Consider the following 26,861-nt stretch of genomic DNA (forward strand, 5'->3'; position numbering starts at 1 on the left):
TCTCGATCTTTTGATGGGAAATATTGATTGTTGGTCATATGAATCATTCTTCAGTTAAATTATTCATAGTATAGTCAACAGTAAGATTGCGTGTATAGTTTTCCCAGTTCCATCTCAGGTTTTAAAGAAAGAGCAAGCTTGTGCAGTAGGAAGGGTTGCAAAGTGGAAAACAGACAAGAATATCACTACAGCCCTCAATCAATGAACAGGTTTATTTTGCCCAAAGTGTTTATATCTGAACTATCTAGGGGAAATAAACATGTCATGAGACATATTCAACACCAACCATTTAATCACTACAAATTATGGATGTCATTTTTTGTATAGAGTGAGTGAAATAATGACAGTGTTACTCATAAATGGACGCTTTTTTGGTTTGTGTGAAATCCTCCACTGAATAATCGCCACATTGCAGAGGTTGATATTTACAAAATGCACATAATCATGTCGCTATAGTAGGAAACATATGAAACTTTTTACAAGGCCCCTTTCTTCAAGGACATATTATCTCAGGTCTGTGCGCAAATTGCATAGTGTTTCATAGAATTTACTACTGTGATTATAATTACTGGGGAGTTACACAATACATAGCTGGTTGGCTACACAATTCAATTCAGAGGAGCTCCCTCCTGATTGGGACGTAACATAGCACCTGTATACTACAGTGTGTCTACTAAGATGTTATCATCAGAACAGCTTCCATTTGACTGGATGTAATGTGGACAGATTCTTCAGTCATGTCTATATATTTATATTAACTCTATGTATTGTTGTGTATGCATTACGCAAGTGTGCTTTTTAAAATTGGTTCAATTCAGTTTAAATGATGCATTTGGGAACACAGTGTTCAGAGTGAGAGTGCCCCTATTAAACTATCAATATTAAATATCACAATTCCATTATATTTTTCATGAGGCCTATTTTCCAACAATGCAGCTTTCAGGGCTGGGAATCAATATTTCAGAAAGTAAATTTTTCATAACTTTAGCTAAGTGAATTATTCATATCAGTTACAAGAGAAGTCTAAAAGTGACAGATTTTATATGCTCTTTAATAAACACAGAAGGGTGAGTTCATGAGGTGTGCTGAATGGATCCTCTGGCATGTCTCGGCTGTGCTGCATTGCCAATGAGCAAGAAGTTTAGTCATTGAACAGAACATAACTATCTTTCTGAAGTTGTTCATAACACCCTCGTATTGCTTTTAAATTGAATCCATTGCAGTGTTTCTCTCTCCTCTCCAAACTCCTATTCAGTGTCTTTGATTCGCAGGTTCTCTAAAAATCCCACCTTGAGACCTCTTTCTCTTCACCCACACTCTCTGTTTTGCTTGTGTTGTTGACAACCAAGCCTTGGCTTCTATCTCCTACCAGTGTCTCCTCCTCCACTGACCTTCTGTCACACTCCTTTTCTTGTTCTCTTGCTTCGATTATCTTCACCAGCCTTTGGAACTTTTGGTCCAACTTGTCTACTGCTTCCCTCACTCTCTCCTCCTCCCTCTCTCCCTCGCTCTCCAGTGAGCTCAGCGACCCCGCTCGGGAGTCCCCCCCCTCAAACTCGTAGGTCTGCAGTGAGTCGTAGGGTGGCTGGGATAGGTCAAAGGTCACCTGGTCCAGACGGTGCTTCAGGAAATCCTCCATCCTCACAGGCAGGGAGGAGTTACAGTTAGCCCCACCTCGTGCCATGTCAGCCACCAGTCCCCGCCCACAACCCCACCCCTTGCCGTATCCCAGCATGCCTCCAGAGAGGGGTAGTAGCTGTGGGGTCAAGTCCCTCCTACTCAGCGCATACATGTTCAGGAATTCTGCACTGCCTGGATACAAAGTAGTCCCGGTCACAGGTATCCCTCCACTGCCCTGGTTTAGTGAACCCACAATGCTGTATGTTGAGTCCCCCAGTTGATTAGTGTGGATGTGATTAGTATTTATCTGGCTAACACCAACAGTGTCTTCATTCTTCTCTGAGCTGGGGAGAGTAGAGGATTCTGTGTCTGTGTCATCTACTGCAGAGCTAGAAGCTCCGGTGGTGGTGGTAGTGTGGGAGGGAAAGAGGTCTGGATTGTTCTCCTGCTGCTCTGATGAAGAGATGCTGCTGCTGTGACTCTGAGAGGATGAGCCATTTGGTACAGAATAGGTCAGAACCAGTGCTTCATCTGTCAGTACAGACTCGGGCTGTGTCTGGGGAGGAAATACAAAATACTTTTATAACGAATATCAAATACTTTAAAATGAAAAATAACCTGAGAGATTTACCAAAATAACATTGAGACAGCTGAGGTTGATAATAGCAACATTGTTACACCCATTATATGTGAAAGTTAATATCTGACTCTGATTGGTTCCTGCTCTGGATGCAGCTGCTGCTGGGTGCCAGTGTTGGTCTCCCTGCCTCCCTCTTTTTCTGTGGGTCTGCTGTTAGCCACCCAGCTCTCTGGTCCATCTCTGCTGGGGCACCATGGCTCAGCAGAGTTGAGATGGATCGCCTCAGGCTCCAGTAGATCAAAGGTGTCCTGTTTCTGGATGACTAGGGAGTTATTATCCATGTGATTGCCAGGAGGCCCATAGGTTCCCATCAGTTTGACCAGCTGCAGACCTGACTGGAATGGTGTGGGCCCCTTGTGACAGTCTCTGAGGACAGGCAGGGTGTGAATGCTGTAGCAGAGGCGTCCGTATACAGGGGCTGAGCCTGGACGCTGTGGGTCCGCAGTAGAGTGTGGGGTCCGGCTCCAGCTGTACGTCCTGTCCCTGGCCTGATTCTGCTGGGTGTACCATCTGGAGGAAGAGAAGAGCATAAGTCAGAGCAACACACACACACAGAGACACGTGCACACCCACACTCCCTCACACATGCTCACACCCACACGGCCACACACACACGCACACAAACACACACTACACAAACAGGCGTCACAGCTCACATGTTCCTGCTATCCTGCATGCGCGGTACTCTGTGCATGCTCTGGAGCGCGGTGATGTCAAAGGCAGCAGTGTCTGCCTCCCCTCCCCCTTCGTCATCGTAGGTAATGATGTTCTCCCTCACATCCTCCTCCTCAAATGGGGAGTGGGAGTCTTGCTTCTGATGCCGCAGAGACAGAGACAGAGCACACACCACTGGGGGAGAGAGAGAGAGGCACATCGTAAATACCACACACTGACACTGCAGTCCATTTCACGGGATACTGATCTTCAGACAGACAGACACAGGCAGTATACTGAAAACAGTAGAAACAGGCATGTACTATACATCAGACAGTAGACCTCAAGTGTTACCTAGCAGTGTAGTGACACAGGCCAGCAGGGCCAGCAGGGTGACCATACTGAAGATCAGTGATGGAGAGGTTGAGGGCAGGGGCAGACATACCGTCTGTCTCTCCCAGCCCCTGTCCCTCTGTCTCCCCCGCTCTTCGGCCCGCATGCCACCTCTCAGACAGGGACATACGTTCACGGTGACCGTCCCGGTGTTGGTGAGGCCGGACGCCCCATCCCGCAGCACAATGGGCACGTACAGGGTGAGGAGGGAGGAGGAGAAGTCAGGGAGGGGCTGCAGTGCCGACTGGAGAACAAGGCTGGCTGTGGCACCTGGGATTGAATAAGACAATAACACCAGAAACTCAAGTCAGTCATCAGGTGACTTGTACATGAATGCCATTCTCCAGTTATACGTCATAATATGAATTTCAGTTAAATTCAACAGGCCTATATCGTTACTGTAAGATGCAAGCGCACTGTCATCAAGCATGTAAAATAAAAATAAGCATATTGTCAATGAAAATCCAGTTGCAGAATTTTTGATTTGACATAAGAGCTTTGAGGAGGGTGACAGCTTGACATAGAAGTTAAACATAGCTAGAATGCACCTCCACTCTCCCTGATGGTGAGGTTTAGAGCAGAGCTGGACTCTGGAGGGATGCTGAAGTGGATGGTGACGTCCTGTCCTCCCTGGTCCCTATCCACTGCCCTCACCACCTGAACAACCTGGGAGACAGAGCAGAGAGAGGAGAACTTCTATTGAACCTCAGAAGCTAGGTTTCCATCCAATTGGCGACAGATTTTCATACGAATATTCAAAATCTGCATAAATAATATATGCACATTTTCCCAACAGAGATGTGATTCCATCAAATTGACTTGTTGCGGATAAAATTCTGTGCATGAAGCATAGACATTAAAGCCAGTAGATAGTGATAGCGCTGACGTCATCCATGTATTCCTTTGGAAAACTCTCGATGGCGTATGAAGCCGGAAGTATACTGCTCAAAAAAATAAAGGGAACACTTAAACAACACATCCTAGATCTGAATGAAAGAAATAATCTTATTAAATACTTTTTTCTTTACATAGTTGAATGTGCTGACAACAAAATCACACAAAAATAATCAATGGAAATCCAATTTATCAACCCATGGAGGTCTGGATTTGGAGTCACACTCAAAATTAAAGTGGAAAACCACACTACAGGCTGATCCAACTTTGATGTAATGTCCTTAAAACAAGTCAAAATGAGGCTCAGTAGTGTGTGTGGCCTCCACGTGCCTGTATGACCTCCCTACAACGCCTGGGCATGCTCCTGATGAGGTGGCGGATGGTCTCCTGAGGGATCTCTTCCCAGACCTGGACTAAAGCATCCGCCAATTCCTGGACAGTCTGTGGTGCAACGTGGCGTTGGTGGATGGAGCGAGACATGATGTCCCAGATGTGCTCAATTGGATTCAGGTCTGGGGAACGGGCGGGCCAGTCCATAGCATCAATGCCTTCCTCTTGCAGGAACTGCTGACACTCCAGCCACATGAGGTCTAGCATTGTCTTGCATTAGGAGGAACCCAGGGCCAACCGCACCAGCATATGGTCTCACAAGGGGTCTGAGGATCTCATCTCGGTACCTAATGGCAGTCAGGCTACCTCTGGCGAGCACATGGAGGGCTGTGCGGCCCCCCAAAGAAATGCCACCCCACACCATGACTGACCCACCGCCAAACCGGTCATGCTGGAGGATGTTGCAGGCAGCGGAACGTTCTCCACGGCGTCTCCAGACTCTGTCACGTCTGTCACATGTGCTCAGTGTGAACCTGCTTTCATCTGTGAAGAGCACAGGGCGCCAGTGGCGAATCTGCCAATCTTGGTGTTCTCTGGCAAATGCCAAACGTCCTGCACGGTGTTGGGCTGTAAGCACAACCCCCACCTGTGGACGTCGGGCCCTCATACCACCCTCATGGAGTCTGTTTCTGACCGTTTGAGCAGACACATGCACATTTGTGGCCTGCTGGAGGTCATTTTGCAGGGCTCTGGCAGTGCTCCTCCTGCTCCTCCTTGCACAAAGGCGGAGGTAGCGGTCCTGCTGCTGGATTGTTGCCCTCCTACGGCCTCCTCCACGTCTCCTGATGTACTGGCCTGTCTCCTGGTAGCGCCTCCATGCTCTGGACACTACGCTGACAGACACAGCAAACCTTCTTGCCACAGCTCGCATTGATGTGCCATCCTGGATGAGCTGCACTACCTGAGCCACTTGTGTGGGTTGTAGACTCCGTCTCATGCTACCACTAGAGTTAAAGCACCGCCAGCATTCAAAAGTGACCAAAACATCAGCCAGGAAGCATAGGAACTGAGAAGTGGTCTGTGGTCCCCACCTGCAGAACCACTCCTTTATTGGGGGTGTCTTGCTAATTGCCTGTAATTTCCACCTGTTGTCTATTCCATTTGCACAACAGCATGTGAAATTTATTGTCAATCAGTGTTGCTTCCTAAGTGGACAGTTTGATTTCACAGAAGTGTGATTGACTTGGAGTTACATTGTGTTGTTTAAGTGTTCCCTTTATTTTTTTGAGCAGTGTATTTGAATTTGAAGTACACCATATTGCCACAGATAGAACAATGAGCTAGATGTTTCAACAGATGTATAAATCTGAAGCCTCCGGTTGACATTTTCCCTCACCAACAAATTGCCCAGTGGCCGGAAGTGGGAGAAGATGGAGAGAGATGGATTTTGGCTGTCATTCTGCTAATTCTCTCATCAATGAAACATTTGATCTCAATACAGTTTTCTTTTCCCGAAAACTATAATCTGTAGTGGACTAAGTTTTGTAGACTTTACCCTTTGCCAAAGTTTCAATTTGTTTTATTGTTTAGTAGGAGTGCAAGGGCGAATTTAGTTATTTTAGACGCTCACTTTATAGAGTAGGCGTTTCCTAACGGAAATATTCAAATACATGCTAGAACACGCCAAAAGAATCTCGCTAGCTCGTGCTTGGCCTGGCCCACCTCCTTGCTTGTTTTTCCCACTATGATTAATTTGCTCCCATTGGAAACGACAGGCTGTGGTCTATCTTGGGTTAGTTATAAAAATCTTTGATATTGCTGAATGGGTTTGAATGGCACCATAAAATCATGGTGAAAGTGACCGTAACTAGCACAGGATCAAGGTTGATGTAATTGTTTTCATCCTGCCTGAGAGAGTTAACTGGGAACCTCATTGTAGCCTACCAGCCTATGATTGGTCTGTGTCAGCATGTAGTCCTGCGTGACAACAAATGTAGTAGTCAGAATTGATCACTATTTAATCTCGATTTGTAGCGAACTTGAAAATAATTCACCGTGGGGATTGAATTTGATCATAATAAGCAAATTTTAGATCCCAAAATGGGGGTCAATTTTTCGGGGTGTTTGGCCGTTCTGGTGATCGTAATTTACATAGGCTTTCTAGGTCAGACCAGGGCTTTTGGCACCGCTAGGTCACTACTACTGAGGTATAATAAGAACAGTTGCTACGCAGTAGCTGTCCAGCAGAGCTCGTGACTTCACGCTCCAGACCGGAAATTTTACTGACAAATTTGCTGTTTCCATCATTACATTTTTTATCTGATGTACTTTAATCACATAAAAAGGTTGGATGGAAACCTGGTTACAGCCACACAACTCAGCCAATGTCATTGGATAAAAAGAACTCTGGAGAAACAGGACTCATGACACCAATAAGGTGAAGAAGAAAAACAGAAACAGTGATCTGACATCAATTGCTCTTGAGTGAATTTCATAAAAGGAGACGCAATAAAAGGAATAGGAAATCTTCAAAGACTTCTACAATTAATTGTCCTGAAAGCTGGAATCAGAAATTAGCATTATGGTTATCAGCATGCAGGGCTATAGATAGACAGACTGATAAAGTGCAGTGTCAGAGTTACGTGGGTAAGTGTTAGCAGCACTGACCTGTCCAGGGGTACTGGAGTCACACACAGACGTTGTGTACTGCCTGTCCAACTCTGGTGCATTATCATTCTGGTCCAGTGTCTCTATGGCAACCACAACCCTGGTCACAAGGTTTGGATTGTCTAGAAAAGGAAAGGAGTGCCTAGTGAGTTTAATTTCAACTTCATCACAGCCATCACCAGGGCTACAATGAGTGATATGAGGGAAAACATGACTCTGTACTAAGCCAGAGTGCTTGTATTGTCTGTGGGCAGCTGAGTCTGAAAGGACTTGAACCTCATACCTCTCTGTGTGGCGATGACAGTGATATTATGCCATTGCTCACGCTCCCGGTCCAACTCCATCACCGTGGTGATAAGGCCGCTGTCAGAAGTAATACGGAACAGAGCCTCCAGGTCAGACTGGGGATCAATGGAGTACCTGAGAGAGAGACGGGAGGGGAGGGGGAGAGAGAATAGTTTGAGTAAAGAAAATGTGAGTGAGTGAGTGAGTAGAGTGACAGGCAGACAGACAGACAGACAGACAGACAGACAGACAGACAGACAGACAGACAGACAGACAGACAGACAGACAGACAGACAGACAGACAGACAGACAGACAGACAGACAGACAGACAGACAGACAGACAGACAGACTAAGTGAGTGTAGCCTACCTGATGTTGGTGCTTTGTCCTGTGTCTGGGTCAACAGCAGATACTCGGCCCACGCTGCAAACAGGAGGACAGTTCTCAGACACGTCCAGACGGTAACGGGATCGGGAGAAGCGGGGGGGCTCGTCTGCGTTGAGGACCATGACCCATACGGTCGCACAGTCCTTAAAGGGACCCTTCCGTAGGAACCGTGCATCCACCATGGGGTTCACAACTTCCACTGACAACGAGAATGAACTGCGACTCTCATAGTCCAGCAACTGAGGAGAGAAATACAGCCAATTATATTTTACTATACTTTTCTATAACAATTTTTGTCTATTATTTATCTGTCTCCTTTGCTTCCTCTCTATCACCCTCCCTAACTTGAACACTCTTTCTCTCCCTCTTTTCATCATGCCCTTTTCCTACCGTTGTTCCATAATTATTTCGCTCCCACATTCACTCATCATCACCTCATTCTATCTCATACTCTCACGCTTGTCACACAAACTTTGTTAAATGGAGCTTGCGATGCCCCATGTACTCAACACCCCACTGAAAAATGCACAGGCTCACAGCCTATTTTCCGGTTGGTGATTTAAATTCAACTGCTAGTCGGAATCTTTCATTTATGAGTTAGTTGTGCATAAATTCCATTGTATTTGAATACCCTTTTTGTCTATTACTTATTTTCAAGTTACCCACAGTGAGACAATGTTTTGTTTGAGATAATTAAAGGGATTCTTTGGAACTCTTATATACTTTTTAGCCAGTAGATTAGAAAGTAGCACTCGAGCCAAAATTTGGCCCCCAAAATTGCGTAGTACATCACATATTTTCTCTCGCGCTCTGCTCTGTGTGCATCATGTGCATCTTGCTAGCTGTCACTCATATGGCGAGGGGCTGAAGCTCATTGGTTGAACTCGAATTGCTTGGGGTCTGGCCCATGTGGGGGAAAATGGAGCAGCACAGCATCCAGAAAAACAGTTGCCTTCAAATTTGGGATTTTCGTGTTCAAAAGCGGGAGGTTTAAAAAATACTTAGTAGTCACCAATATTCCGGAGGATGTCTTTAAATGTGCAGGACTCGTGCAACCACACAACAGGATTTCAAGGAAAAACTGTTAAATTAATGTTTCCAGACCAAATATTTATTCAAAGCATCCTATTACCAGGCCTGATTGTGACTGACTGAAGTCTCTGCAGGCAACACTGTCCTGCTGTTTTAAATGTTTTTCACTGAATTAACTTCCTGGTAAGAGTGCCTTGGAGGAGCTATGCTTAGTTTAGCCCCTCATTTTACGCCATTGTGGATGTTTTTGACTTCAGTCTGATTAAGAGCTACATACAGTATACATCTTGTCTCCATGATTTATTTCTCACCTTGTTTAGTACAATGACAGCTTCTTGGTCTCTTCCGGTGATGTTAAATGTGTCTCCCTCCTCTCCGTCCAGGATGGTATATTCCAGCATGGCATTATCTCCCAGATCAGCATCTGTTGCTGAGAGGCGACCCACCTCCACCCCTGGTGCTGCCAGCTCAGAGATAGAGAACGACCAGGCACCTACAGACAGACAGACAGACAGACAGACAGACAGACAGACAGACAGACAGACAGACAGACAGACAGACAGACAGACAGACAGACAGACAGACAGACAGACAGACAGACAGACAGACAGACAGACAGACAGACAGACAGACAGACAGACAGACAGACAGACAGACAGACAGACAGACAGACAGACAGACAGAGACCACACAGATGAGTGACAGGCATGGACTAACTAAACATACCGTTTAGACCATAAAATGATAGAGTAGTCATCCAGTAGTCCTCAGGGAAAATGTTTACAGTAATGATGAGTGGAGGGAGAGTAGAGGGACAGCAAGAGAGGAGAGGGACTGCAAGAGAGGAGAGGGACTGCAAGAGAGGATAGGGACAGCAAGAGAGGAGAGGGAAAGTCAGAAAAATAGGGACACAGTATAGAGGAATGTATTGTGTCTCAGAGCATTATATTTGGCAGTGATTTTATTGTCTATTGGAGCAGAAACGACTGAACTTTAGATGAAATATTAATAGAATAGAATGTAGAAGTGCTTGGATAAGAAAAGACTGACATTATCTCTCACTGTTTTTCATGAAGAGCCAGCTTAGTGCTGTTGAGCTAGCTTAGTGCTGTTGACCCTAATAGAGCAATCTCAAGATGTTATTAATTCAGACTGATGACAATGATAATAATAATGATGGTGATGATGATGATGGTGGTGAGGAGGAGGATGAAGAGGTAAGCAGCTCATTCATGGAATGTATTCATTAGTTTGCAATGATGAAGGAAGAGCCACATGCACATATCAAGCAACACTACCTGAAATTAAATCAAAATCAACTATTAGCACAGTAGTCTCTTCTCACAGCTGCTGTGTGACAACCCTGGCAGAGGAGACCGTAAAGGTGCTCTTAGCAGTAGAGAGATCAGTGCACCATCGCAAGTGCCACAGTACAAGGCATTTCATCACTCTAATCACACACACACACACACACACACACACACACACAGACACACACACACACACACACACACACACACACACACACACACACACACACACACACACACACACACACACACACACACACACACACACACACACACACACACACACACACACACACACACACACACACACAAATGGAGCGTTACTAGGCTGTAATACATGACATATGCCAATAACAAAACAGTAACAGTAATGTTGCTCACTCTTTCTGAAGTGAGGGGGGTTGTCGTTGACATCAGTCAGCCTCACAGTGACTGTGGTCGTCCCTGACATCCCCCCCAGGTGCCCCCCCATGTCTTTGGCCTCAAGGACTACCAGATAGGTGTCCTGACTCTCCCTGTCCATGTCAGTTACAGCAGTACGTAGGACACCTGGCAGAGAGGACAAGGAGAGGACATAGGACAGTAAATAACCCCATGATGCATTACAATGACAAGGATCACAGCTAAAGGGACAAGCAGACTGCACCAGGATGAGTTATCTGCTTTAATATCACATATCGCTATGTCACAAGCTTTTATGTACATAGAATACCTGTGGACTGTCTATGGCTGTACATACAGACCACAGAAGTACACAATGTGGTATCTTTACAGATCACGAGCATACAGTATTGTGTTCATCATCATGGCTATCATATGGCATATAACATGTAGCTTGATAGGAGTGTGTATTATAGGCCCATCAGACCTGTCTGAGGATCCACAGAGAAATACTGCTGGCCCTGGGTCACAGCATACACCAGCCTGGCACTGTTACCATACGTAGGGTCGTCTGCATCCGTGGCTGTCACCTGGATTATGGATGTACCTGTTAGCGAGAGATGGAGTGGTGAGACTACAGGAATGACAAATAAGCCCTTGAGATAGCCTGACTAGACTGTAATGTAAATCACAGATCAGGACCGGAGCCCTGTCAGTCCTATGTAGTACCTATATTGGCCATCTCGGGCACAGTGGCGGTGTAGGGCTCGTTCTGGAAGACAGGTGGGTTGTCGTTGATATCCTGAACTCTGATGATGAACGTGGACGAGGGTTCGAGGGCGCGGCCTGTCTGGCGGTTGGTTGCTGTAGCAATCAGGCGGTACTGGTCCTTGTCCTCTCGGTCCAGGGACTTGGTGACGTGGATGTTTCCTGTGTTCCCGTCGATGACAAACACAGACCCCACCCCCTCTCCTTCTAATATATACTTAGTACGTCCATCGCCCCTGTCCATGTCTGTGTGCAGCTGGAGGAGATGGGTATGGACAGAAAATAAAGTCAGAACAGTAATCTATGCATTCTGCTTTGAGCCTAGCTTAATGAGCGACTTCTGTTCTCTCTGCTCTTTTCTCTAAAACGCCAGGGTTTATCGTTTAACTGATGCTTTTGACATATTGTGTCCGAGCCACCACTGACACAGACAATGCATCCCTCATCAGCGCCATTTATCATCAACCTAAACAAAAACATGTGATTGTGAAATGAGCGATTGAATCAAGCTCAAGATGTGGTATTCAGTGAGTGTGAATTGAATGGCACCAGGTGTGAAAGTGGACAGAGGGGAGCTGAATGAGTACTGATGCATACTGTTAATTAACTCATTGGACCAAGCAGGCCACTGTGGGATTGTTAGGGGGTGAAAGCACATGACTGTGGACAGTGGCCCCAAATGTCCTGCTCACACATGCAGAACACTGACGGCCCAATGTGTCCATCTGCATGTGTCGCTCTTTCTGTCTTCTGTTCTGTTATGTTCTGTCCATCTGTCTGTTTCCTTTCCCTCTCTGAATCCATCTGTTTGCTTGTCTCTGTATCTCCCCTTAACTTTGTTTTTCTGTCACCCTCTCTCCCTCTCTGGGAACATGCCTCTCTCTCTGACAGTCCATCTGCCCATCTGTTTCTTTCTCTCTCTCTCTTTCTTCATCTGTATCTCTATTTGTCTCTGTGTGTCTGCCCATGTTACTTTGCAGTAAACAGTGCTTGCTTGTTCAGTATTTAATGGCAGTAGGGGGATATTACAGGGAGCTGGTTGGGTAAAAGGCCAGACACACAGAAATAGAAAGCTACAAGGATTACTCAGCCTTCATCACACAGGGAAGGCTTTCTGACCAGAAACCTCAACATCTCACTCCCCTTAGGGCACATCTGCACATGTTCATAATCCACTAGGTTTATTCATCACATCATTTCCTCCGCTCTGCTGCGGACCCTCCGTAAAAGACCAACACAACCTCTATCTTAAACCACAACCCTTTATTTTAACTAAACTCAGCAAAAAAAAGAAACGTCCTCTCAATGTCAACTGCGTTTATTTTCAGCAAACTTAACTTGTGTAAATATTTGTATGAACACAACAAGATTCAACAACTGAGACATAAACTGAACAAGTTCCACAGACATGTGACCAACAGAAATGGAATAATGTGTCCCTGAACAAAGGGGGGGTCAAAATCAAAAGTAACAGTCAATATCTGGTGTGGCCACCAGCTGCATTAAGTACTGCAGTGCATCTCCTCCTCATGGACTGCACCAGATTTGCCAGTTCTTGCTATGAGATGTTACCCCACTCTTCCACCAAGGCACCTGCAAGTTCCCAGACATTTCTGGGGGGAATGGCCCTAGCCTCACCCTCCAATCCAACAGGTCCCAGACGTGCTCAATGGGATTGAGATCCGGGCTCTTTGCTGGCCATGGCAGAACACTGACATTCCTGTCTTGCAGGAAAACGAGCAGTATGGCTGGTGGCATTGTCATGCTGGAGGGTCATGTCAGGATGAGCCTGCAGGAAGGGTACCACATGAGGGAGGACGTCTTCCCTGTAACGCAGGGTGATGATGATGCTGTGACACATCGCCCCAGACCATGACGGAGCCTCCACCTTCAAATCGATCCCACTCCAGAGTACAGGCCTCTGTGTAACGCTCATTCCTTTGACAATAAACGCGAATCTGACCATCACCCAAGGTGAGACAAAAACACGACTCGTCAATGAAGAGCACTTTTTGCTAGTCCTGTCTGGTCCAGCGACGGTGGGTTTGTGCCCATAGGCGATGTTGTTGCCGGTGATGTCTGGTGAGGACCTGCCTTACAACAGGCCTACAAGCCCTCAGTCCAGCCTCTCTCAGCCTATTGCGGACAGTCTGAGCACTGATGGAGGGATTGTGCTTTCCTGGTGTAACTCAGGCAGTTGTTGTTGTGATCCTGTACCTGTCCCGCAGGTGTGATGTTCGGATGTACAGATCCTGCAGGTGTTGTTACACATGGTCTGTCACTGCGAGGACGATCAGCTGTCCATCCTATCTCCCTGTAGCGCTGTCTTAGGCGTCTCACAGTACGGACATTGCAATTTATTGCCCTGGCCACATCTGCAGTCCTCATGCCTCCTTGCAGCGTGCCTAAGGCACGTTCACGCAGATGAGCAGGGACCCTGGGCATCTTTCTTTTGGTGTTTTTCAGAGTCCGTAGAAAGGCCTCTTTAGTGTCCTAAGTTTTCATAACTGTGGCCTTAATTGCCTACCGTCTGTAAGCTGTTAGTGTCTTAACAACCATTCCACAGGTGCATGTTCATTAATTGTTTATGGTTCAACCAAGCATGGGAAAGAGTGTTTAAACCCTTTACAATGAAGATTTGTGAAGTTATTTGGATTTTTATGAATTATCTTTGAAAGACAGGGCCCTGAAAAAGGGCAGTTTCTTTTTTTGCTGAGTTTATAATAACAGAATGGGTTGTTTGATATTTACTGAGCAGTATACTGCAGGTTTTTACATTAATATGGACACAGTTATATTTATCACATGAGAATTAAATTCAAGACAAGCCATAGGCAAGGAACATTGTTCATATTATTATGTCACATAAGCCTGGAGAGAGCAAGAGCAAAATAGTGTTATGGCCCCATAGGACTTAAATCACATAGATGTGCATTTCTTCTTAACAAAAACACCAAAGGGATGCATAAACACATTGGTAAACATGTCAACTGTAATTCATAAACCACAGGTGTATACAGCCACAAGTGTCTCTGGGTGCGAGTGTGTGTGTGTGGGATATGTGTGTTAGAGAGAGAGCAAGAAAAAGAGATAAACAGTGTGTGTATATGTGTGTAGTTGAGCGTGCAGTTAGGGATTAAAGAAACACATGATAACACACAGTAAGAAATGCTAGATGAGAGAGTAGGGGGTTTATTCTCTCCAACACCCCCCTCCTCTTCTTCCTCCTTAAATCTGCTTTTATTTGGATCCCACGCATCACCACGAGAGACATCTTTGTCATTCTTTCATCTCACTTTCATCTCACACATCCTCCCCCACCCTCTCACCAACCCATACCCCCCTATTCTCAATCCAGTTGCTAGCTCAGTCCTGCTGTGCATCAGTCGCCATGGCAAAATATTTCTCTGTGGGGTTGAAACTTATCCAATCCATAAAAACAAAAGAGTGGAGGGGAATTCTTTTTTGAAATGATCTCTGATGGAATTCCCAGAGGGCTACTTGTCTTTCCCTATCCTGTTGTCACTCTCCCCACTCTCTTTAATTGTAATTTTCTCTCCTCCTCGCTTACAGAATAGCAAGGATCTTCAGTCTGTATTCTGCTTGTTGATTTTCTCTTTCTGAAAATGTCTCATTCATTGCCATGATGTACTTTATCTTACCCAACTCAATGCTTACTATCAATGTCTTTCAAACAGCGTAGAACATACACTCTAATCATGTATGTGAGTCTGGGCGTTGATGTATGTCAGTTTCTTTGCGTTGTTTGTAACTTATTTTTTAACTTATTTTGTACATAATGTTGCTGCTACCGTCTCTTATGATCGAAAATAACTTCTGGGCATCAGAACTGCGATTACTCACCACAGACTTTTTTTCCTTTAACGAGTCTGATGAGCCCGACGTGAATGATATACTGCTTTCCCGGGGACAGGCATAGATCACCGTCATTTGTGTGAAGAGAAGTTGGAGAAAAATGGGCCAGAGGGCGGGCTGCATTCTGAGAATTCGTAGGAGATCGAATAAACCTCGACTTCCTTCCATTCTACTAGCAAACTTGCAATCTTTGGAAAATAAAATCGATGACCTACGCGGAAGATTAAACTACCAACGGGACATTCAAAACTGTAATATCCACGGAGTCGTGGCTGAACGACGACATTATCAACACAGCTGGCTGGTTATATGCTATATCGACAAGGTAGAACAGCGACATCTGGTAAGACAGTGGGCGGCAGACTATGAATTTTTGTAAACAACAGCTGGTGCACGATATCTAAGGAAGTCTCGTGGTTCTGCTCACCTGAGGTAGAGTATCTCATGATAAGCTGTAGACTACACCATCTACCTAGAGAGTTTTCATCTGTATTTTTCGTAGCTGTCTACATACCAACACAGACTGATGCTGGCACTAAGACCGCACTGAATGAGCTGTATTCCGCCATTAGCAAACAAGAAAATGCTCACCCAGACGCGGCTCTCATAGTAGCTGGGGACTTTAATGCAGGGAAACTTAAATCTGTCTTACCAAATTTCCATCAGCATGTGCAACCAGAGGGAAAAAAAACTCTGGACCACATTTACTCCACACACAGAGATGCATACAAAGCTCTCCCTCGCCCTCCATTTGGCAAATCTGACCATAATTCTATCCTCCTGATTCCTGCTTCCAAGCAAAAATTAAAGCAGGAAGCACCAGTGACTCAATCAATAAAAAAGTGGTCAGATGAAGCAGATGCTAAGCTACAGGAGTGTTTTGCTAGCGCAGACTGGAATATGTTCCGGGATTCCTCTGATGGCATTGAGGAGTACACCACATCGGTCATTGGCTTCATCAACAAGTGCATTGATGATGTCGTCCCCACAGTGACCGTACATACATACCCCAACCAGAAGCCATGGATTACAGGCAACATCCGCACTGAGCTAAAGGCTGCCGCTTCCAAGGAGCGGGACTCTAACCCGGAAGCTTATAAGAAATCCCACTATGCCCTCCGACAAACCATCAAACAGGCAAGCGTCAATACAGGGCAAAGATTGAATCGTACTACACCAGCTCTGATGTTCGTCGGATGTGGCAGGGCTTGCAAACCATTACAGCCTGCAAAGGGAAGCACAGCCGAGAGCTGCCCAGTGACACGAGCCTACCAGACGAGCTGAACTACTTCTATGCTCGCTTCGAGGCAAATAACACTGACACATGGATGAGAGCACCAGCTGTTCCCGAAAGACTGTGGGATCACGCTCTCCACAGCCGATGTGAGTAAGACCTTTAAACAGGTCAACATTCACAAGGCCGCAGGGCCAGACGGATTACCAGGACATGTACTGCGAGCATGCGCTGACCAACTGGCAAGGGTCTTCACTGACATTTTCAACCTCTCCCTGTCCAAGTCTATAATACCAACATGTTTTAAGCAGACCACCATAGTCCCTTTTGCCCAAGAACACTAAGGTAATCTGCCTAAATGACTACCGACCTGTAGCACTCACGCCTGTAGCCATGAAGAGCTTTGAAAGGCTGGTCATGGCTCACATCAACACCATTATCCCAGAAACCCTAGACCCTATCCAATTTGCATACCCCCTAAAAGATCCACAGATGATGCAATCTCTATTGCACTCCACACTGCCCTTTCCCACCTGGACGAAAGGAACACCAATGTGAGAATGCTGTTCATTGACTACAGCTCAGCGTTCAACACCATAGTGCCCTCAAAGCTCATCAATAAGCTAAGGACCCTGGGACTAAACACCTCCCTCTGCAACTGGATCCAAGACTTCCTGACGGGCTGCCCCCAGGTGGTAAGGGTAAGGGTAGGTAACAACACATCCACCACGCTGATCCTCAACACTAGGGGCCCCTCAGGGGTGCGTGCTCAGTCCCCTCCTGTACTCCCTGTTCACTCATGACTGCACGGCCAGGCACGACTCCAACACCATCATTTAGTTTTCCGATGACACAACAGTGGTAGGCCTGATCACCGACAACAAGGAGACAGCCTATAGGGAGGAGGTCAGAGACCTGGCATGTGGTGCCAGGACAATAACCTCTCCCTCAACGTGATCAAGACTAAGGAGATGATTGTGGACTACAGGAAAAAGAGGACCGAGCACTCCCCCATTCTCATTAACAGGGCTGTAGTGGAGCAGGTTGAGAGCTTCAAGTTCCTTGGTGTCCACATCACCAACAAACTAACATGGTCCAAGTACACCAAGACAGTCGTGAAGAGGGCACAACAAAACCTATTCCCCCACAGGAGACTGAAAAGATTTGGCATGGGTCCTCAGATCCTCAAAAGGTTCTACAGCTGCACCATCGAGAGCATCCTGACTGGTTGCATCACTGCCTGGTATGGCAATCGCTCGGCCTCCGACCCAAGGCACTACAGAGGGTAGTGCGTACGGCCCAGCACATCACTGGGGCCAAGCTTCCTGCCATCCAGGACCTCTATACCAGGCGGTGTCAGAGGAAGTTCCTAAAAATTGTCAAAGACTCCAGCCACCCTAGTCATAGACAGTTCTCCCTGCTACCGCACAGCAAGCGGTACTGGAGCGCCAAGTCTAGGTCCAAGAGGATTCTAAACAGCTTCAATCCTCAAGCCATAAACTCCTGAACATCTAATCAAATGGCTTCCCAGACTATTTGCATTGCCCCCCCTCTTTTACACCACTGCTACTCCTTGTTGTTATCATCTATGCATAGTCACTTTAATAACTCTACCTACATGTACATATTACCTCAACTAACCGGTGCCCCCACACATTGACTCTGTACCGGTACCCCCCCTGTGTATAGTCTCGCTATTGTTATTTTACTGCTGCTCTTTAATTACTTGTTACTTTTATTTCTTAGTCTTACTCATATTTTTTTTCAACTGCATTGTTGGTTAAGGGTTCATAAGTGAGTATTTTACTGTAAGGTCTACAGCTGTTGTATTCGGCGCATGTGACTAATACAATTTGATTTGATTGGATTTGATCATAAAAACTCTCTTAAAGCCCTAACAAGCTGCACAAAAAACAACTCCTCCCTATGTGAGATCCCTTATGACGTCATAGCAATCTCAAGCCTAGAATCAGACTAGTGCACTAACTGCAACATTGGAAAAAGTCATGTCTCCACCGCTGGACTACCATCCCTTCGTGACTGTATCAATAAAAGGCAGAGAGGAAGATGAAACATTTATATGGCTGCTTCTATGGTGGCTGGCACAGTTCCCTGTTAGCGTTACAGCTAATATAATTCACATACACACTAAAGCTGCCAGCAGCTGCATTAACAGTCCAGCGCTTTGCCTGTGATGTGCTACAAGTAACCTCCAGGGATCTAGATGGATCAGGTGCGAACTGGCTTAAAATATATTCAATCATCTCATCATCAGACTGGTTGAACACTGACTTCCTGTCAGCTCTATTGTGTTGTTGGTGTGGTGCGACCTACCGTATTTATTGACTAACCTTAGTGAACTACAGTATGTCTGACTTGTAGAGTACTGTATCATCAGGCTATTGTTCTAGGAATAACTGAATCAAAGCTACAAGTAGGACATTTTTATGAACCAAAGCTACAAGTATGAAAACTTTTATAACACTTTAATTCACACTGTACTTTTAATGACATACAGTATATGAGCATTTGTTTTGATGAGGCCTTACCCGTCCGATGAGCACTGGTTCTGGTCCTCTGTACTCCTCAATCACAAAGAACTGGTTCCACTGCCAACTCCGCCTATGACGAGAGCGAGGCCGCTCCCAAGTTAGAGTTAGCCCCACCACCCCTGCCTGAGACACCAAGCCCCGGCTAGAGATGCTCTTTGGAAGAACTCTGGACTCTGGATGGAAGTCAGTCTGTAGTTTCAAATGATGGCTGGGGTCTCCATTGGGATCTGTCTCCATGGACTCTTGTGCCTCCAGTGACTGAGTGTGAACATTACCCACAGCTTCACTCTTGGATGTAATTACATTCCAAGTGGTGTGAAGGGTAAAGGCAGTTTGGGTTGATATCTGTACCAGTTCATCCAGGCCATTCTTTCCTTTTTCTGTTAATCCAGGAGCCAGTGGGATGTGGGTAGTCATAAGAACCTCAGCATTTTCACCATGATTCACCAGAGAGACAGTGTTTTCTCCAGCCCTGACATCTGTTAGGGCTTCCTCACTGATCTGAACTGGAATTGGTAAACTAACAATTAGTGAGCTCTCACCTCTGTGCTCCTCCCACATACAAACCAAAACTAGAAGAAGCACCGTTGGGGTGGTCATAGCGGAGTTGGTATGTTGGTATGTTGGTATGTTAGTCAACTCATTTCAACAAAGAATTCTCCAGAGATTTTTGTTCCTCTCCTTGGATTCTGATATGTCTTCTCGCCACATTGTGCTTTCCTTTGCTATGTCCAGGGTCAGTCTTCATTCTGTTTGGTTTTCATTCAGAGCTGGATTACCTGAGAGGAGAGATAATTAGAGTAATCTCAGCTGTTTTAATTAAAAGGAGAGCAAACAGCTCCGAGGTGCAGGAGGCATGAAGACATGCAGAGCTGTTGACAGTATTCTCATTAACTCCTCGAGACCTGAGGAAAGCTGGCTGCCATTTTACAACTCCACATTGTGGGGAATATATTGTAATAGCACTGTTCTGTCTGCACAGTTTTTTTGCCTACTGTCTATGTTCAGATTTGTCCATTGTTTAGTGTTTGGTGAATTGAAGGATTAGACACCATAGTCATAGCTAATAGAAAACCAGAGGCTATTGTCAGTCTGTTGTAAAATTGCAGCATAGAAATATCTAATGTCTATTTGTAACATAATAAAACATTACAAGGGCTCAGACATGCTCATAACCAGTGATAAAGCATAACACTGGTTAGTTAAAGAATGTCACTTAATACTTATTGACAGAATGGGGCAAAGAATAATGAGACTATTGTGTTATGTTATGAGCTCAATGTAGAGCCTGTAATGGAGCTTTGTTTCTGGAGGCTGAGTTTGGACCTGAAGGGCAGAGGGTGTGGTATAGCCCACTACTTTACTGTGTCAGACACAATTGTCAGTCCATCCGATGATTGATTTCATCCTAAAGATGGCCTCCTCATACTTCAATGCCCATTAGTAGAAGAAGTTACCCTTAAGAGATTAATTGGACTCATAAATATTTGAATACATTTCTGTCCTCATTTCCCAAAAGTTTAACGATCCGAGTTTCGTTAGTATTAGAGTCAGACCCCGGGCATCGTTCTTCCAGGCTTTGTACAATGAAGGCTGTCACCAACTTAACAAGACTGAAAATGTGTAATCCCAATTTCTCTATCTATCTCCGTCTATTTTCTGCAATCGCCGCTCTTTCTTCTCTACCTGTCAATTTGTCAATGTCACTCTTTACCTTTTTCCTCTCTCACATTTAACACACAATCACAAACACACACTCATATTCAAAGGTACATTTATTTCTCTCGATAAGAAATGATATAATGGCTGCATCCCTACAAGTTAAAATATCATTAACCCAAAATGACTGTGTAATATTTATCAGAATGTTTAATTTATCCAATTTCAGAATGTTTACAACAGGGACACAATACTCATTCATTCCAATTCAGCAATTGCCCTAGTTTCTTAATACTTGAGAACAAAGTACTAATTTGAGCTTTTGATCATAAGAAATATTGTCGCTTTGTTCTACCCTTCTCCCCTCCTCACATCAATTCTTTCGCAGAAGAAAAAAATGACTGTTGAAAAGGAATAAAGCTATTTTTTTGCACATATTTATGCCACCTCATCAATATGAATGCCAGATGTGCACTCAGTCTCTCTGAACCGATGTGTCTGTTCCCTCATCTTTAAACCATCCCCTATATCTCCGCTCTGGCGCTTTTAAAGCTATTCTCTTTCTTCTGTATAATGTTGCATCTTTAAATCCACTTCTTGGCCCATTTTAAAACAGTTAGTTTGAGTGTTTTTCATGTTGTTTTTCATGTCTACTGCTCCACAATTAAAGAAAAAACATGCCATTTAATATTGTTTTTCATTATGTGAGATGTAAGTGTTCGTGAGGGGATGGATCATGGCTAGTGTCAAGGCTGTGCGCTGCTGGTGGAGAAGTCAGGTGCAGGAGAGCAGGGAGTATTGAACAAGCGCACACTTTATTATGGCAGTAGAGAAAATAACAGAAGAACGCAGCTTCTTGAAAACCTCCAGCCCACAAGGCAAAAGTGTAAGGCGTGAAAAATGTTCAATACAAGACACTGTAATACAAAATAAACAAACCGTGTGCAAAAAACACGGAAACATGAAAACCCAGTCGGGCGTGTAACGATAACCACGTAACACGAAACAATTAAACACAAAGACATGGAGGGGAACAGAGGACTAAATACATACAGTGTGATTATGGAATGAAAACCAGGTGTGTATGGAACAAGACAAAACAAATGGACATATGAGAAATAGAGCGGCGATGGCTAGAAAGCCAGTGACGTCGAACGCCGCCCGAACAAGGAGAGGAGCCGACTTCGGCGGAAGTCATGACAGCTAGAAAGAGATAGAACGATAAAGATAGGGAAAAAAAGAGTCAGGGCGATTTACTGTTGCTGGCTGGTGAGTGGTGACACAGGCCTAAATTGCAAATCGCTGTTTCAGTCTCCCTTCACTCTGTGTTTCGCTTCACTGCAAGGCAGCTGTTTCATTTTTATTAAAAATAGCCTGTGCATGTCAGGTCTTTACATAGTTATATAGAGAGAAGAGAGGTAGAGGGGGTAGAAAGGGAGAGACAGAGAGGGAGGAGAGAGAGAAAGAGAGAGGGAGGTGGGTGGGAGAGAGAGAGAGGGAGAGACAGAGCAGAAGGGAGAGCAGGGGGGCGGGGGGGAGAGATAGAGGAAGAGGGAAAGAGAGAGGGGAATATGTGATGAAGGGAAAGCTTAGCTGGCTTAAAGACTTGCTCCGGATCTTTGGCGACTACTAAGTATTTTTTAAACCTCCCGCTTAGGGCTGGATGTGTCAATGTATAGTTCATACATGCATAATCTATGAGCATAATTACTGTTTTACCTCAATTAGCCACACAATCCCTAGTTTGAAAGCGACTGTTTTTCTGGAAGCTATGCTGCACCATTTTACCATTATTGTCCCCCACATGGCCACCCCCCCTAGCAATTCGAGTTGTAACCAATGAGCTTCAGCCCCTCAACATTTGAGTGACAGCTAGCAAGATGCACACACAGCAGAGTGAGAGAGCAATGACGTAGTGCACATATCTGCACATATGTGACGTAGTACTACATTTTCGGGGAACACTTTTGGCTCGTGAGCGCTACTTTCAGAACTACTGGCTAAAAAGTATACAAAATTACTAAAGAATCTCTTTAAAAGGTCAATCAGCAGTTGAAACAATAACAAAGCAGGCTCTCCACCACTGTTTCAGTAAACAGCTGAGGGATGGGGCTGGAGAATGTCATCACTCTCAAATTCATAGACAGAGCTATGGATGCATGGACTGACCATCCATGTTATCAAAATTGGATAAATCACTGCCACTCAAGCTGCTCTTTCTTCATCTGACTATGTTTTCTCTCATAGTCCGAGAGCATCTGGTCATTGCGGTGGTGGCACAGGCCTACTCATTTCTCCCAAATGGAGATTTTCTCGTTTCTCCCTCTCTTAACTGGCCATCTCTTCATTTGAATTCCATGCTGTCACTGTCACTTGTTCACTCAACCTTAACATTGTTGTCTATCGCCCACCAGGTGCCCTTAGAGAGTTCCTCAATGAGCTTGACACCTTGATAAGCTCATTTCCTGACAATGGCTCACCGCTCTTCGTACTTGGCGACTTCAATCCCCTGACTTCTGCCTTTGATTAATTTCTTTCTAACTCTCTCTTTCCCCTCCTTGCCTCTTTTGATTGCACCCTTTCCCAATCCACTCCAACTCACAAGCAAAGCAATACGTTTGACCTCACTAGAGGCTGTTTGCCTACTAATCTCACTGCAACCCCCTCCAGGTCTCTACTTTGTTTCCTTATCTGTCTCCCTTTCCTCCAACGTGGGCAGCTGAGCAAAAATGGAGGAAAACTAAACTTTCAAAGGACCTATTACCCATTCACTCCCTCCTCTCTACCTTCTCTTCCTCTGCATCCACTGCTAAAGCCACTTTCTATCACTCTAAAGCTTCTGCCTCAAACGCTAAGAAACTCTTTTCCACCCTCTCCTCCCTCCTTTATCCTCCACCCCCTCCCCCTCCCCCTCCCTCCTCCCTCTCTGCAAACGACTTTGTCAACCACTTTGAAAAGAAGGTTGACAACATCTGCTCCTCAGTCACTCAGCGTATTGAGTCCACTGGTCCCACACACACAGAATTATCGTATGCCTTGTCCTCTTTCTCCCCTCTTTCTCCAGATAAAATCCTGCGACTAGTGAGGTCTGGCCGCCCTACAACATACCCGCTCGACCCCATCCCCTCCTCTTTTCTCCAGACCATCTCTGGAGACCTCCCATTCCTCACTTGCCTCATCAACTCATCCCTGACCACTGGCTGCATCCCCTCTGACTTCGGCTCGAGTTTCACCCTCCTCAAGAAACCAACCCTCGATTCATCTGACGTCAAAAACTATGGACCTGGGCCAAGATTCACAAAACCTTCTTAAGAAGAAATGTCTTCTTAACTGCCATTTTCTCCTTAACTATAGACTTAAGAAGAAAGTTAAGGAAAGTTTCTATTCCTAAAAAAGTTTACTGGAAATGTTCTTGCGGTATTTCTTATGTTTCTCCTTAAGCAAAAAGTTAAGTAAGATTCTTGAAAATAAAGTTATTGTAAACGTTCTTAATTCCAAGATAGCTAAACCCTTTAAAAGCAATTGAACATATTTCATTCACTCACAAACTTCATCTGAAAGTTTCAGTATAGATTATTTTAAACCCAAGAACATGTTTTAGAACAGCAACCTCAGTAAGAAATATGCTAAAATGATTGCCATTGCGAGCTAGGTAGCTACCTAAAACGTTTGCCTAGCAACAAACATCTTAAGAAGATTTGTAAGAACATATTTGAAAAGTTCGTAAGAAAATCATTAAATCTTAAGACATTGTTGAGGAATTGCACTTCCGAACTATGTATATTTTTCCTTAAGAAGCTTCTTAAGTTTTTGCGTAGTGTTTTGTGAATCTGGGCCTTGTATCCCTTCTTTCTTTTCTTTCCAAAACACTTGAGCGTGTTGTCTTTGATCAACTTTCTCATTATCTCTCTCAGAACTATCTTCTTGACCCTAACCAGTCAGGCTTCAAGACGGGTTACTCAACTTAGACTGCTCTTCTCTGTGGCACGGAGGCTCTCCGCACTGCCAAAGCTGACTCTCTCCTCTGTTCTCAACCTCCTAGATCTATCTGCTGCCTTTGACACCATGAACCATCAGATCCTCCTCTCCACCCTCTCAGGGCTGGGTGTCTTAGGCTCTGCACACTATTGGATTGCATCCTACCTGGCAGAGCCGCTCCTAGCAGATGACGTGGAGAGGATCTGTATCTGCACCACATACTCTCACTACTGGTGTCCCCCAGGGATCGGTTCAAGGCCCTCTCCTCTTCTCTCTGTACACAAAGTCACTAGGCTCCGTCATATCTTCACATGGTCTCTCCTATCATTGCTATGCGGATGGCACTCAACTACTTTTCTCCTTCCCCTTTCTGACACCCAGGTGGCGACATGCATCTCTGCAAGCCTGGCAAATATCTCAACTTGGATGTCGGTCCACCACCTCAAGCTCAACCTCGACAAGGTGTAACTGCTCTTCCTCCCAGGGAAGGCCTGCCCGCTCAAAGACCTCTCCATCACAGTTGACAATTCCACAGTGTCGCCCTCCCAGAGTGCAAATAACCTTGGCATGACCCTGGACAACACCCTGTCGTTCTCAGCAAACATCAAAGCAGTGACCTGCTCCTGCAGGTTCATGCTCTACAACATCTGTAGAGTACAACCCTTCCTCATACAGGAAGCGGTGCAGGTCCTAATCCAGGCACTTGTCCTCTTCTGTCTGGACTACTGCAACTCACTGTTGGCTGGGCTCCCCGCTTGTGCCATCAAACCCCTACAACTTATTCAGAACACAGCAGCCCGCCTGGTTTTCAACCTTCCCAAGTTCTCTCATGTCACCCCGCTCATCCGCACACTCCACTGGCTTCCAGTTGAAGCTCACATCCACTACAAGACCATGGTGCTTATCTACAGAACAGCAAGAGGAATGCCCCTCCCTAACTTCAGGCTATGCTCAACCCCTACACCCCAACCGAACACTCCGTTCTGCCACCTCAGGTCTCTTGGGCCTCCCCCCCCGCTCAGCCAAGTCCAAGCTCTTGTCTGTCCTGGCACCCCAATGGTGGAACCAGCTTCCCCCTGAAGCTAGGACAGCGGAGTCCCTGCCCATCTTCCAAAAACATTTGAAACCCTACCTCTTCAAACATTTTCTTAAATAACCCTCCTCCTCACCTCACCTCAATCCCCCCCCCGAATTTTTTATTTATTTTAAAACACTTAACCAGCACTTGAACTTTACACGCCACCCCCCCTCCATCCCCTCCCTTCTAGCTCTGACTCTACTGACAGCTATGATATTTAGGAGAAATGTACTTTCTATGCCTGTGTTATGTGGTTGCCCCACCTAGCTATCTTAAGATGAATGCACTAACTGGAAGTCACTCTGGATAAGAGTGTCTGCTAAATTACTAAAATGTAAAATTACAGTTTTAACCATGTTTTGTGCCTATACAGTGTTTGTTTACATTTACTTTGTTTACAAACATTGGAGTATAACAAGCTTATGGGCTCTATTCAGTCCATATTGTGAAAGTTAAGTGTTACAGTGTCAGAAGGGTGAGTGTAGCTGGTGCATGAAGTCAGGCGCAGGAGAGCAGAATGAGTGGGCAACGTTCTTTACTCAAAAAGGCACAAGGTAACAATTCCACTTGACCAATAACAATACGGTAAATATTACGCACGGGTGAACACAGCACCCGTCAAATACCCAGCCATCATAAACCGAACTGAACAATAAATAATCCCGCACAAAACCATGGGGGAAACAGAGGGTTTAAATACAGGAACAAATAATTGTGAAATAAAAAACTGGTGTGTGAAAACAAAGATCGGCGATGGCTAGTAGACCGGCGATGCCGAGCGCCACCCAAACAAGGAGAGGAACCAACTTCGGCAGAAGTCGTGACATACAGTGTGATAAGAATTTTAAGACAAAGTTCCCACGTTAGCGGAGACTGCATTCATGGTAAATGCTGCATATGTCAGAGTTTAAATTTATATCTCACAATCTGTAACGCTTCAGCGAAACAGATTGAATAGAGCCCTATATTTTGGGTTCTGATGGGGTACGACAGGTAAAGTAAGCTAATGAGGCATTTATAAGTTGAGAATCAATGGGTACATATAATTAATTTACGTCCAAAAATGTATGTAGCAACTGTTCATTGCCCCTTTAAGTAACAAAGACAGGCAAAGAGATTTTAC

The 26,861-nt window shown here is 45.2% G+C and overlaps 1 protein-coding gene across 1 annotated transcript; it reads right to left on the reverse strand.

The window, feature by feature from the left end:
• Positions 1-118: 118 nt before the first annotated feature.
• On the reverse strand, positions 119-19,260 carry LOC106560237 (cadherin-24). The gene is made up of 13 exons (XM_014122887.2): positions 19,021-19,260; positions 11,323-11,617; positions 11,081-11,200; positions 10,594-10,761; positions 9,214-9,395; positions 7,853-8,109; positions 7,482-7,618; positions 7,199-7,320; positions 3,856-3,973; positions 3,269-3,577; positions 2,917-3,109; positions 2,329-2,770; positions 119-2,176 (listed from the first exon to the last, which is right to left on the reverse strand). Exons 1-13 carry the CDS (start codon positions 19,258-19,260, stop codon positions 1,277-1,279), a joined length of 3,483 nt encoding a protein of 1,160 aa, XP_013978362.2. The 3' UTR covers positions 119-1,276.
• Between the last annotated feature and the right edge of the window lie 7,601 nt (positions 19,261-26,861).

This window comes from Salmo salar, chromosome ssa10 (genome assembly GCF_905237065.1).
Source record: "Salmo salar chromosome ssa10, Ssal_v3.1, whole genome shotgun sequence".
In the NCBI taxonomy this organism is placed as follows: Eukaryota; Metazoa; Chordata; class Actinopteri; order Salmoniformes; family Salmonidae; genus Salmo; species Salmo salar.

Excerpts from the sequence above, each read along its gene's own strand:
- LOC106560237 (XM_014122887.2), bottom strand. The coding sequence starts at position 19,260 with ATGGAGACAGATCCCAATGGAGACCCCAGCCATCATTTGAAACTACAG. Across the intron at positions 9,396-10,593 it reads CCCCCCTCACTTCAGAAAGA|GTGCCTGGTCGTTCTCTATC; the intron begins GTGAGCAACATT and ends GTCTGTCTGTAG. Across the intron at positions 3,974-7,198 it reads ACTCCAGTACCCCTGGACAG|GTTGTTCAGGTGGTGAGGGC; the intron begins GTCAGTGCTGCT and ends TCTGTCTCCCAG.